The 13,900-nt window shown below is 41.7% G+C and overlaps 1 protein-coding gene across 1 annotated transcript in view; it reads left to right on the top strand.

Moving 5' to 3' along the window:
• Positions 1–13,900, top strand: part of GIT2 (GIT ArfGAP 2) — a 48,052-nt gene that overhangs the window by 27,008 nt on the left and 7,144 nt on the right. The window contains 7 exon segments of the mRNA XM_055322445.1: positions 197–339; positions 2,310–2,459; positions 6,149–6,350; positions 6,353–6,396; positions 8,020–8,109; positions 11,855–11,937; positions 12,529–12,717. Of these exon segments, the coding sequence (XP_055178420.1) occupies positions 197–339; positions 2,310–2,459; positions 6,149–6,350; positions 6,353–6,396; positions 8,020–8,109; positions 11,855–11,937; positions 12,529–12,717 (901 nt within the window).

Raw genomic sequence — 13,900 nt, 5'->3', positions numbered from 1 at the left:
CTGTGATTGATAATAGGTCCTCTGTCTGGTTGATGACTTGCTGTGTGATTCTTACATTGGTATGAATATAACATTGCTATTTCTGTCATTTTTCTCTTAGTCTTTGAATGGCTAAACCCAAAAATCCTCCCAGTGAATTTTGGGGGGAAAGGTTTTTTTTTAAGCCTGAAGAAAAGTTATTTGCTTCTATTGATAGACAATGTGGAGTTGATACTGAAAACGATCAGTAACCAGCACAGCATTGAGAGTCAAGACAATGACCAGCCAGACTATGACAGTGTGGCCTCAGACGAAGACACGGATCTGGAAGCTACTGCAAGCAAAGCAAACAGGCAGAAGGTGAGGTGACACATTGCACATAGAAGGGGAGAATATGTTTCATTTTGGAATCATTCCTCCTGCAAAATCACCTTATTTGTAAATCACTGTGAAAGGTGCTCTGGGGGTAAAGTGAGGTTTACTACTAGCTTGGGCCAGCAAGGTAAATCATTTTAAAGTAGGGGGTCCTGTGTCCCTAAATTGATTGCTGAATCACAGCCCTGCCCCAACTGTGGTTTTATAAAACTTGTGAGGAGGGGCTGATGTGTTTTATTCCTTCAACAAATGTTTACCCAGTGACTTCTCTGGATCATACTCTCTTGAAGCCTAGTTCCTTTCCTGTGAGGCTCTCTCTGCCTAGTAGGAAAGAGAACTGCAGTCGGAAGTACAAAGTGATAATGTCATAAGAAACACAAATAGAAGCCAAGGGTGGGGATATGAGAGGAGACCCAGCCTGTTGTCGAGGACAAGTGTCAGAGGAGGCCGTGTATGTGGAATGTCTGTTCATATGTACCTTAAAGGATGCATGGGATTAGGTAAGTGGAGAGGCAGGGAGGGTAGTCTAAGCAGAGAGAAGATGAAAGAGAGCATCCTAACAGAACCCACTCACATGTAGAGACAGCCTAAAAGGGGTGAGACTCAAAGCACAGAGCAGGTGTCACACCTGGAGGATCATGCCACCGGACTGAAGAATCTACACCTTGGCAGACAATGTAGTGTCCAGGAAGCTCTGAGGCGGAGCAGGAGGGCAGTGGTCAGCAATTTTGGTTCCTCTCTTTTGGGAGGACTGTTCTTGCTGGGTCAGAGGGCAGAGGAAGGAAGCCCAGTTGGGGTACTGCTGAAGAGGCCATCCTGGAGCCTATGCAGAGAGGGTCCAGACAGAAGAGAAGTACAGTAACAGAATGAGTGTGGGCCCAAGGAGAAGGCAGTGGAGGCCTGCTGGCCCACCCACTGCTAAGTCTTCAGGACTCTCGCCCCAGACCTGACCCACAGAGGAGCTCAGCAAACATTTGAGAATGGACAAATAGGAAGAGATAGACAGATCTCAACAATAACTTCGAATGTTTGAGGCAGTGAGGTAAACTTACAGAAGATGTGTCCAAAGTTGTCCAGCTCACACAACTGTGAGAAAGGTAGTGCCATGAACAGATACAGGGAATGTGAAGGGAACAGCAAAAGTCACTTGTCCCATCTGATACACCCCTGCCCAGTGTTGTCAGAAGCACTGAATTCAGTCAGAGCGAAAGCCAAAATCATGACAGGATCCTACCGATTGGCCGCCTCCTCTCTGCCTTGCATACCCTTTCCCTCTAGCTAAGCTTTGCTGCTGACTGGAACGTTCCTCCTCCAGACAGCCACTGGACTAATGTCCTTCCGGCTGCTACTCATGTCTCACCTACCAAGGCTTATCCCACCTGTCTAATTAAAAGGCACCCACCTTCACCCCTTCTCTCCCCAGCCCCTCACCCTGCTCCATTTTCTCTGTTTTCCACAGCACTTGTCATCTGTTGTCATACTGTGTAGTCACTTATTTTTATTTTGTCCTTTCCCACTCTGCCGGGGTGCAAACACCATGGAAGCTAGAATCTTTGTTTTCTTTTTTTATATATCCTGAGTCCCTAGAATACTGCCTGATGCTCACTACGAATAGCTGGAATGAAGGAATTACTGAAAGAACGATTTTTTTAAAAAGAAAAAGGAATGAGCAAGAGAAAGACAGGCAAAACAAGACAAATGCACTGAGAGTCCTCATCAGACTAGATTTGCTGACTGCACTCCCTGTTCTCAGAAAATATTGACTCTGATATTTTTCAAATATTATAGTAACCCTACCTTTATGTTTTATTTTTGCGTTCCTCCCAGAAGCCTTGATTTGGTTTGATTAACTTTGCAGTCCAGCTGGCATGGTCAGAATTTGAAATTCTTTAGCTGTGAGTCTTGAATGTTATCATCATCTCAGATTGTGAACATTTTCCCCAATTTATTTTTAGAGTCTAGATTCAGATTTATCAGATGGACCAGTCACTGTGCAGGAATTTATGGAGGTCAAAAACGCTCTAGTGGCTTCTGAGGCCAAGATACAGCAGCTAATGAAGGTGAATAACAACTTGAGTGACGAGCTGAGAATTATGCAGAAAAAGGTAACACGTTAATAAATGCCAGGATGATTGACTCTTTAACTTCATAGTATAAGGAAGAATCCCAGGCACAATGCTGGTGGGCAAAGGGGAGAAAAGCAGTTATTGTAAACAGACATAAAAACCTTTGGGCCAACCTGTCTTTTTAGAAGTAGTATGTATTTGAATATTTCAGACAAAGTGTTTTTGATTAGAAATAAATCCAGAAAAAAAAAAAAGAAAGAAAGAAATCCAGAGTGAGTTTCCCAAGCAGTTGACATGTAACAGCCCAGTAAGTGTTTATATCAGCTGCAGCCACCCTTGCACTACTCCATGCTTCCTGGGAATCTAGATGCCCTTCCATGGATGCGTGTCTTCCTACTGCTCATTCTAAAGAATCACACCAGGAAGACAGAGCAGATAAAAGCCATGGACAGGTGTCTGTGTTTATCAGCGCTGCATGCAGGGGGTGCCATCCCTGCTCGCTCGTATTCTCAGTTGTTAACCCACCCAGCTCTGGCAGCTCTGTCCCACAACCCCCCTGTTTTTCACCAGTACTTACTAATTTATGATGTCTTCAGAGCCTAGAGCAGGGCCCATCACAGAGTAGAGGCTCCATGAATATAAGAAAACATTTTTGTTTGCACTAGTGAGCGAGAGCTGTACACTAGTAAGAGACAATCTCGTTTGCCCCGCATTTTCTCATTTGCTGCCTTTTGGGAGAGTCAGAAATATATGAATAAGCTAATCCCTAAAAGGAGTATAGCTAATAGCAGCAAGGAATATGCTTAAGAGGGCGATTATGTATGTAAGTCTTTATGAGAAGGCTGTGCCTGTCATCCAGTTCTCTCCAAAATGAGATTTTGTATACTTCCCTTAAACAGAAACAAAACGAAGTATGTATCTGTGTCTTAATTCTGCCATTTGAAGAATAATGTTTCAGAATCGTTATCAAGAACAGAGGACAAGGTGCACTCCCTTTGTGGCTGGGCCCTTCCCAATAATGTCCAAGGAAGGAAGGAGATCTGTCCCCTCTGCCTGTCAGGGAAGGACACTGCAGTGCACTCTCGCCCGGGGCTTGGTCTAGGTAGGATTCTTTTGCTATAGAGTTCTAGATCTTTTTTTTTTTTTTTTTTTTTTTTTGAGATAAATGTCTCCAAACTTAAAATACTACCTAAAGATCAACCAGATTAACATTTATCAACTCCTTGTTCTGGGCCAGTCTGACCCCATCTAGGGCCAGTGTGTAGCTGTGAACAGGGCAGACCAAAAGCCCTTTAGCTGTATCATACAGGGCTTACTCTTCTTCTGTCTTTTCTGAAATATCTTTTGCTTAGTGAATGGCAGTTTGTCCCCATTAATTGAACTAATTTGTTGAGGTGAATTTTCTGAAACATGCTGACTTTGCCAGTGTAAATCAGTCTGCTAAGCATCACTTTTTTTTTTTTTTGCTATAATGCTCCCTTAGCATTTGTAGAAATTGTCAGAGATAACCTCATATCTCTGAAAATCAAATGTTTTGAGCCTTAAGAAATGTAGAGTGAAATTATTTGCCATTGCTCATGGGTTATCTCAATTCTTAGAAATGCTTTTGATTTCTGGAGCAATTGAATTATCTGTAACTTCTCATTTCCTTTTAACACCCCTTCCAAACAAAGAAATGTAGTCTGATTCTTATTAAGACTAGCATCACCCAAATTTATTCTAGGACATATCTCTAAATAGGACTAGAATATTTTAGAATTGATACAAGGAACTTGTGCTCATCAAAACACATTCAAGTAAAATCCACACTGGATGTTTTAGAGGTATGACAAGTATTAAAATTTAGTTTCAGATTTCAAGGCATTTTTTTTTTAAAAAAACTCTGAGAAGGTTTTTACACAGACAAGCACATGACCAGATACCCTAGTCGTTCATTGAGGGAGCATGTGCCACTTCTGCTCCTCACTCTCTGGATTGTGTCCCTTTCACTTTAGGGTATGGGCTCCCTAATAAATAGTTTGACAGGCACCTTATGCTTGTCTCTATCCTGGAATGTAGGAATTTTCAGTGGCTGCTTGTCACTTTGCAGCTGTTCTTTGGAAAATGAGTTACAGACAGAAGTTATACCCTGTAAGCCTTTGTGGTGTAGAAGCACGCTCTCATTCCTTAGTGGATCATACTTGGAAAAAACAGAAATGAGGGTATTTTTGTGGCAGAGGCTGTATCAGTCAAACTGTCACAAAAATTTGGCTCTATTACCATAAACTATGTAAAATTTGCTTATTTTGCAAAGATGTGTTGGTTTTATTTCAAAGTTAGGTTAAAATTTGTGTGTGTATATAGTTGACAAAGTAGCATGATTTGTATCTGATCTTTCATATTTAACAGTTGCTTGGAAAAGATGCTAATTAATGAAGAGGAGCAGCCACTATTGGTGTACTATTCACAGATCGGTGCTTTCTAAATAAAAATTGAAAGTAACTCCTAACACTGAATGGGTTTGCTATTGAAAAAGTAATGATCTTCTGGTGCAAATACATTTGTTTATGGACTTAAGCCTTGGCCCTGGTGGGGAATTTGGTCAGAGTTTATAGCCTCTGTCAAAGAGTAGACAGCTGAACTTACACCACACCCAGCTTATAAAATGTCATGGAAGATGGAGGAGCACCAGAGGGGAAGGACATTGTGCAAACGGGACTCAGTTAATTGTGTTTCACATGCCAAACGCTAAGGAGTAACATGATTCCTTGCTGATCCCTTAACGCTAACTCATCAAACACCATGAAGCAGCCTGCATGTGAGGAATGGAAAGAGCAATCAGGGTCTCCAAGTGACAGCCTCTAACTAAAATAGGGTGGTACCAGGCAGATTAGAGTGTTTAAAGCTGACACCGCCGAGGTTGCATTTTTGGGTGACAAAGCCAAAGGAGAGAGAGAGGCCAAATATTCCAGCCCTGGCTGAAAGCTGACCAATCACCAGAGGGAAGCAAGCGTGCCACGTGGAGCGTTCAGATGAAGATGTTAACATAGCTCGATAGGCCTCCAGTTTTCTTCATGATATGTTAATATAGCAAACTTACCATGATTCGACCCCCTCTCTTTTTTAAGAAGTGCTAAATTGTTTGGAATATTAAGAGTATTCTGTAATAAAAATTTGTTGATCATGATTTTTCTTGTTGGCTTTTTGGGAAGCAGTAGCCCATCTGATTTTTCATAAGCTGAACTTCACTGTCTTTCTTGCTTTGCAAAGCAACTCTGGTTATCTTTGTGCTGCTTCCATGGTGTCTGCTGGCGTTTTTGGCATTTGCAAATTGCTTAGGGCTCATTTGAAAAGCAGGTTAGATTTTCAGGAAGCGATAGCTTCATGATCTCAAGCTCTTGCTGAAACGGCATTAGAAGAATCCAGAGTCCAGCTCGCCTGCAAACATTTCCCAGGCCCACTTTGACCAGTTTTTCAGTGGTTAAACATTTCGTTTTTTAAAAACCCAAACTAACTTTTCTGCAATGAGAAATCAAGCTGTTTAATTTGCTTGAGCGATGAAGTGAATTGATTGCGTGTCACTCAAGCTAGGAAAGTAGGTTCTTGTTTGTAGTTACCTGTAACTTTCAACCCAGCTAGCTGTTACTGTTCTTACTGTTTAAAGCTGGTAGTTGTATGCGTTTACTTGGTGTTTGCTTTTTCTGCTTGCTATAGAAAAACACCGTCCCACTGCCAAACATTTCTTTCAGCTTCAAACACTCCAGAGTGAAAATTCGAACCTCAGGAAACAGGCCACAACCAATATATATCAGGTGCAAACTGGTTCTGAGTACACAGACACTTCCAACCACTCTTCCTTAAAGCGACGTCCGTCTGCCCGGGGCAGTAGGCCCATGTCCATGTACGAGACGGGATCAGGTCAGAAACCATATCTCCCAATGGGAGAAGTGAACCACCCGAAGAGAGCAGGACAAGACTCCAGCCTTTCCCCACGCACGTAAGTAACACCACTGGCGCTTCTGCTATTCACTCTTTGTCCAGCCTGACCTCCTGCATTCCCTCTTCGGAACCTGCAGATTCCCATGTCTCTGCTTTGCAAAATTGGGCTAGAAGAGTTCTCTTGTGTTTGCTGTATTAACATGTCAACAGATGTTTATATTTCCATAAGCAGATAGGGCCATTAGCTGAAAGCTTTCCAGCAAAGTTCAGGATTCTGGCTTTTGTTCAGCTCCCTTCCCTTTTTCTCCCTCATATCCATAATATCTTTCCCAGACAGCCAGTACTGGAACTTTTTTTGTAACAGTCTTTTTCCCCCATTTCTAAAAACAAAAACAAATGGTAAAAGTGACCAGCAAAAAGAAGTACTGTCTTCTTTGAGATAGACAGGTAGGTGCCCGTCTGTGAAAATGAGCCCTTAGAATTCAGGGTGGCTTCTCTGCCACTCCTAGTGAAGCAGGCGGTATCTGTAGCCTGGGCATGCAGGGTAGGTCTAGAAGCCTCTAGCCTCTCCATGTGTGGTCAGCCTGCCTGCTTAGCTTCTGCATCTCCCTCCTCCTCTTCATGGAGAAAATGTTGCTCTGTCATTTCATAAAAGGGAAATGTTAAAACCTCTGTACCGATTTTACAAGTATTGTGTGCCAAAGATTGCATTCTGTAACAGGCTGCTAACCATCTTGTTTTACAATGGGATAAGTATGGTATTGAGATTTTCAAATGTTATATTTCTTTTGGATTAATTTATTTTAAATACCCATGTTTTGACAAAATGTTACATGTGGAACTCATGTTTTTTCAGAGAGTAGTATTTATCTTTTATAAACGTGAAAGTTGTTATAGCTTCAGTCAAATTTTATAGAAGTTTCCAAAAAATTCTCAGAGTAAATGCAGAGTAAAGGATTTGGTCTAGTAAATTAAACCTTAGTTTAATTTTGTCAGGCTTCAGTGCAGTAAAATTTCAGCGTTGTTATACTGTAGTTGGGGGTCCGTTACTTCAACTTTTATAAGTTGTTTGGGCTAAAACATTCTAAGGCAATTGATCTGATACACTTGATGTAATGGAAATGCCATTGAACTAACTTAAAAATCTTACTTTTGTATAACTGAAAACAAAAGTTAAGAAAAGCAATTTTGTCAACTTTCACAGTATACTTTTTTATTTTAGGAACACTTAGAATGTAATGTCATTTTATTGCTGAAGTTCTGTATCGATACTGAAGAGTAGATTGATAACTTTTACCAACCGAACCATTCAGTTTCTCATTTCAAGTATATCCTGAATAAAAAACAATATTCGTTTAAAGCCATCCATTAAAAAAAATATATTACAAAATTAAATTCTCATAGGTGTTCTCTTTTCTCATATGGAAAAATAGCTTTATAAATTCCAAGTAATTTCTGGGAGGCATCTCACTAAAGGAGTAACCATTTCTGAGGTCCTGTCATCAGCTAGCATGGCAGTGAGCCTGCCTGTCACAGAAATTTCAGCATTGATCTCACATAGTGAGTTGCTTTTTAGGATTCTTTTACTGGGAAACTCCGGGCTGAATCCAGGGTAGGTGGCGGGGGTTTTTTGGTTTGTTTTGTATTTTCCCGAGTGTGTTTTTTTTTTTTCCCCTTCCAGATCGGGAGGAGTGCGCTTGTGACCTCCTCTTCATCTCTGCCTTCCTTCCCCTCCACACTTTCCTGGTCGAGGGACGAAAGCGCCCGAAGGGTTAAGTACACTCTGACCGGTCTGCTCTCTGGAGGAGGGGCAGTGCTCCTGGGCGCTTTGCTTCTCCTGGTCCTCCTGTCCCTCCACTAACTGCCTTTCTGTCCCGCATGAGGCAGCGCTTCCCCCAGGTGTCTCAGCACAGCAGCATGCAGGCACACACGCACTCACGCACACACACATCCACGCGTGTCTGTAGGAGGCAGTCTCCCTCTTACCTAACCCCACATTGCTCAGTTTCACTTACTACTTAACAAAGTTTGCAATTCACCCTTTAACATTTATTTGGCGCATACTGTCTTTTTAAAGAATCAAAAAATTAGCTGGCTGCTGGTTAAATATTGTAATAGGGCAAATGTGTTAAATTTAACAGATACCAGATTAACACTAGTCTTTTTGGGCTAACTGAAACACTAAGACATCATGCTTTATTATTTTTTATTTTTCTGCCTGTTGACATTTTTGATGTCGATGCCATACCTGACACACTCCAGTTTTGTGGTATCTGTGTCCCGCATCAAATTGCAACACATGGCAGCATTGGAGGTGTAGGTGGCTGTTTCTATAAAGCTGTTCATTTAATGAATTGGTCACATCCAGCTTGCTGATATATAATTTACATTCTCTATAACAATACGTGATTTAGGTAAGCAAGCCCCTTTTAGAGTAGGCAGACAGCAGTATTTATTAAGCACTTCCTCTATACCCAACCTTTTGGTAAGTCAAAGGGTCCTAGGGACTTAGGTGACATTCCTGCTCCCAAAGGCACTGTCAGTTTAAAAAGTCCTTTCCTGGGGGCCTGGCTGGCTCAGTTGGTTAAGTGTCCAACTCTTGATCTCAGCTCAGGTCTTGATCTCAGGATTGTGAGTTCAGGCCCCACATGTTGGGCCCATGTTGGGCATGGAGCCTACTTTAAAAAAAAAAAAAATCCTTTCCTGCACGAGGAGTGCATGATGTCAAGCTGAAAAGGAGTAAGGAACATGTACAGGCTTCGAAGACCTGCATTCAGGTCATGGCAGACTCTTTAACGGAAGGATAGTGTAACCAACTCAAGAGGAGGAAAGGTGGCTGTGGATGGAGTTTGCACTGGGCTTTTTTCCATTCCCTCCACATCAGTAGGAATGACAGAGTCATACTTCTCCACTACTGGTGCCATATGGCCCATCAAGGCCCTCTGGGGGTTCTCTTCTGCACTTGGAGGTAGTCTATTAAAAGGAATTCTTGATGTATGATACTTAGTCTTCTGAACAATTCTGAAATTGAACTGTAGTGTTTTTATTATAATTTTTTCAGTTAAACTAAGGGACAGTTAAGTAGAAATGAAACAGCTCATTTGAAATTTTGTTAATAAGAGTCAAGTAAACCTCTTTTTCCCACTGTGAAATTTGTTTTTTTTTTTTTTTTTTTTTTAAAAAACCTACGTTGGTAGTGTTGAGAATCCTTGCAAGGACTGCTTGCTGAGACAGTTTTATACAAGATTAACAGTTACATCATTTAAACTGATAATCTTGATTGTTCCTGACAGCTTCATCATGAGTTTAGGCTTTTACGGCATGTCTGTATTCAGAGAATACTGCAAATCTATTCAGTAAACTGAACCAGCACCAGCTATAAAGTAACTTTTCTATTAACAGCTTTCAGAGAGCAAGCAGCACATTAACTAATAGGTCTTGATCCTAGCTCTGCATGTTTACAATAATTTTCATAAAATTAAATGCTGGCTAATTTGAAATCCTGTACTATGTTTTTGTTGACAACGATGAAAGACTGTAAGTAACTGATTTTCTGGATGGCCATTGCTATAGTTGTTTTCTGTGCTTAAGGAACATTTCCTGAGTACTTATTAGATATATGAGTTGTTACTCTTCTAAAATGTTTAAATGAAACCTGGTACTTTCGATCATTATGGGGTAATGCATTTGATTTGTAATTACTACATTTACCTCAAGGAAAGCAAAAAGATTGATTATAAAAATGTGAGATTTTCTGGGTTTAATTCTGTTTTCTAGATTTTTTCCACTGGAGCAGCTCTGGATGAATTTTCTAGAATAATTATTTAAATACAAGTTTATGTTTCCTTTTTGTATGTGCATGTCTGTGTATACCTGTGCACATACACATGCACATACAAATACTCATCCATAATGTATGTGCATGTATATATAAAAACTAGAGGAAAAGAAATGTAAAGATTAAGCATTTCCTGTGAAAGGTAAGATGGGGTATTTTTGTTTGGGGAGAGGTTTTTTTTTTTTTAAGATCACCTTTAGAAGAGCCTGGTTTCCCTGTTCCCTGCATAGGGTACAGTGTCTAGCTTTGCTCTTCAAGCTTCACTTCTAGTGTCCAGTAATCAACTGATGGATTCATAAAGCCAGGTCAAAATAAGGCAGCTGGTGAAGCAGAACTGCTTACTGGTAGGAGATGTAAACACAGGGATCCAGAAAGTTGTAGCAGATTTTATAGAACTTAGTTTTACAGACTCCTTGCATGGCTCCAAGCCAACACTTTAAATCATTTGCCAGATGAATTTGAGTGGGTAAAGCATGAGTTCACATTGAATTTTAGGGGCCCAGCAAGCACCTTTTTTTTTTTTTTTTTAAGATTTTGTTTTATTCATGAGAGACCCAGAGAGAGAAAGGCAGAGACATAGGCAGAGGGAGAAGCAGGCTCCTTCTAGGGATCCCAGGACTCAATCCCAGAACTCCAGGATCACGGCCTGGGCCAAAGGCAGGCACTAAACCTCTGAGCCACCCAGGCGTTCTTGAATCACCTTCTGCTGACTTCTGTACTAAATAAAGAAATTCCCAAAGCATTGTGGATAAAATAATATTGAGGGAAAATCATTTTTATTAAACACTCCAGAACTAACATAGTCCCCTTCAAGGGAATGTGGTCCCCTTCAAATTTGGCTACCGTGGAAGACCCTATGCTTCACCATGCAGACATTTGCCCAAAAGATTTTTAGTATTCCTCTTTTAAATCTGTGTCTCATTTTTAATCTCCACAATTGCATCAAGTATTTATATCCTAAAGGTTAGATGTTTTAGGAAACATAAAAGTGGTTGGAAACCAAGGGTCAAGCTAGGTTACTCCATTTTGGTTCACAAACAACATGCAGCAATAAATTAATAATACTGGATTTTTTTTCATGTGGCTCATACAAACTGTCTCTGCGTGCAGTTCTTAGAGAGCCCTAAGTGTTTTGAGCAGTGACAGTCCTCAGGGCATCAGGCACAGAATACTGGAGAATGTAGGAGACAGGACCTAGATTCATGGTGCTTATTTTCTGCTGACTCTGTGACCTTGGCTTTGTCCGCCAGCTCTTATGGACCTTCATTTTTCATCTGGTATTAGACTAGATAATCTGCCGCTGGCTTCCAGCACTGAAGGTCTGTGGGCATATAAGTGCTGGCCTGTGTGCATTATATTATAGTTAAACTCCATATTCCTTAGAGAACTAAATACGGGTGTGTTGCCTCACATGTCTGCGTTAATTTATACCAAGGAGCTGTTTATGGAGTTGCCACTGAGCTAAGAGGAAAATGGTGCCAAGAGGGAGAGAAATCATTTCTGGATCTATGAGTCAACTTTTACTAAATTTTTACTAAATTTTCAATAAAGGGCTGGCTTCTGTCCCAAGTGAGATTGGGGCCTGAAGGCCATGTAGCCTAATAGGTAACAGTTCCTAGGCAAGGCTCCCAGATGTTTTGTGCTTGAAACTAACAGGTGTTGCCTTTATCTCTTGCAGGCCTCCAGGCTAGAAAAGCAGAACAGCACGCCTGAAAGTGACTACGATAATACCCCCAATGACACGGACCCAGATGACACAGGGTACAGGAGGACTGCCCTGGGGTGGGCTCTCGAACCCAAGACCTAGCATCAGGAGATGCACTTTATCCCACATGTGCCTTCTCTCTATTTTCAGACCTATAAGGTTATAAAACATGGAGGCATAAGTTCATAGTTTAACCTCCTAACCTATTATTACCCCAGAGGCCTGGTTTTCTTTTACCAGCCTATTACACACATCTCTGAGTAGCTATAATGTGCTTAAAAATCAATACTTTTAAGTTAACATGAGGTCACATTCTACATTTGTACCCCAGGGGATGAGCTGGCATAGGGAGGGCTTTATAACAACACATCCTTGCTGTTCCACTTGTCTGCTCCCTTTCCGCGTCTTTACTCTTTCTCCAAGAGTCATAATTTCCAGCCCTATGGTAGCATGAAGCAGCCACCATGTGAGCTGTGGCTGTCTGTTGAGGAAACAGCCTCACTGTGAGTCTCCTGCCAGAGAGGATAAAGGAAACCACAGAAGCAGCCAGCTCAGGCACTCAGCAAATACACATGCACTAGCTCCTAGAAGCAGAGAAGCAGCTAATGAGCACTTGTCACATTTAGCCACTTCTTTGATGGTCACAGGTCAAGCAGAAAGGGAAGGCAGAGGAGTATGGTGTGGCAAGGCGATGGCTCAGTACCAGACATAGTGGAACCCCACACAGCCCCCAGCCCCATCCTCCCCAGCACGGAAGACGTCATCCGGAAAACTGAACAGATCACCAAAAACATACAGGAGCTCTTAAGAGCCGCTCAAGAAAATAAACATGACAGGTAAGGGGGTTTGAAAATCCTGCCTGGAAAAATATACCTGCTGTGGAAGAGATGTTGCTCAGTTCTAAACAAGGATTTTTTTCAGTATGCTTATTTTTTTAAGTTTTTGTGTTTTTTTTGTTTTGTGTTGTTTTGTTTTGTTTTCAGGTTTGCATAACAGGCCTAAGAACAAATTTGTAAATTTCAGGGGTTTTTTTTTTTTATTTGTTTTGTTTGGGGTTTTTTTTTTTAAGATTTTACTTATTTATTCATAGAGTCAGAGAGAGAGAAAGGCAGAGACACAGGCAGAGGGAGAAGCAGGCATCATACAGAGAGCCTGATGTGGGACTGGATCCAGGGTCTCCAGGATCATGCCCTGGGCTGCAGGCGGCGCTAAACCGCTGCGCCACCAGGGCTGCCCTTGTTTGGGTTTGTTTTGTTTTTTTTTTTCCTTACATGGCATTTTCCATGTTCTTATGAACTGCTCTGGAAACTGATGCTTCTAGAAATAGAATTGCAGTATATTTAGGGTTAGTAATATTGCTGGTGCTGGATGGCAAGAGGAAAGAAGGAAGCTACCTTAGAGCTCAGAGTTGACTCATCCAGCCCTTGTGCTCCCTGTGGTTTCCCTAGCTAGAGCAGAGTTCACTGACATAAAAGGTGTCCTGACATTTGATTTCTTAGGTGTGCCTGGCATGCAGGTATATGTGTGTGTGTGCGCACGCATGTGTAAACATCTAGAAAACAAAGTGGTTTACAAATAAAAGTTGGTCTACTCGACACCCAAATAATTCTATGCTCCTGAAATAAGAGTCTTCTTCCTCTGAGCAGAACCACATCCTGTAGAGTTCTTTCTTACAGTGAAGAAGGGACTAGCTCTTATTCTAGTTCATCCTTTTGTTCCCTGAGAACTTCTGGTGAGTTGTTAACTGTTCTGGGGGGCTGCCTGGGTTCATGTGGCTAACCCCATGCAGATACTCATGAACTATGTGACCCCTACCCGCTGAGTTTATGAAAGCAGCAGAGGTCAGTCAAAACCCCAGAACGATCTCATTGTTGCCCGATCTCATTGTTGCCCGTGGGTCAGCAGAGCATGGTGCTCCAGTGAGGAGCTCCTTCGCATGCAGTGCACTAACAGAACTTGTTCAAGGAACGCTATACCGCTCCTCCGTGGCCCTCCCTGTTCTCTTATTCCTCACAAAGC

This window comes from Nyctereutes procyonoides, unplaced genomic scaffold, assembly GCF_905146905.1.
Source record: "Nyctereutes procyonoides isolate TBG_1078 unplaced genomic scaffold, NYPRO_anot_genome, whole genome shotgun sequence".
In the NCBI taxonomy this organism is placed as follows: domain Eukaryota; kingdom Metazoa; phylum Chordata; class Mammalia; order Carnivora; family Canidae; genus Nyctereutes; species Nyctereutes procyonoides.
Note: the sequence above shows the minus strand (reverse complement) of the source record. Positions and strands in the feature narration are given on the sequence as shown.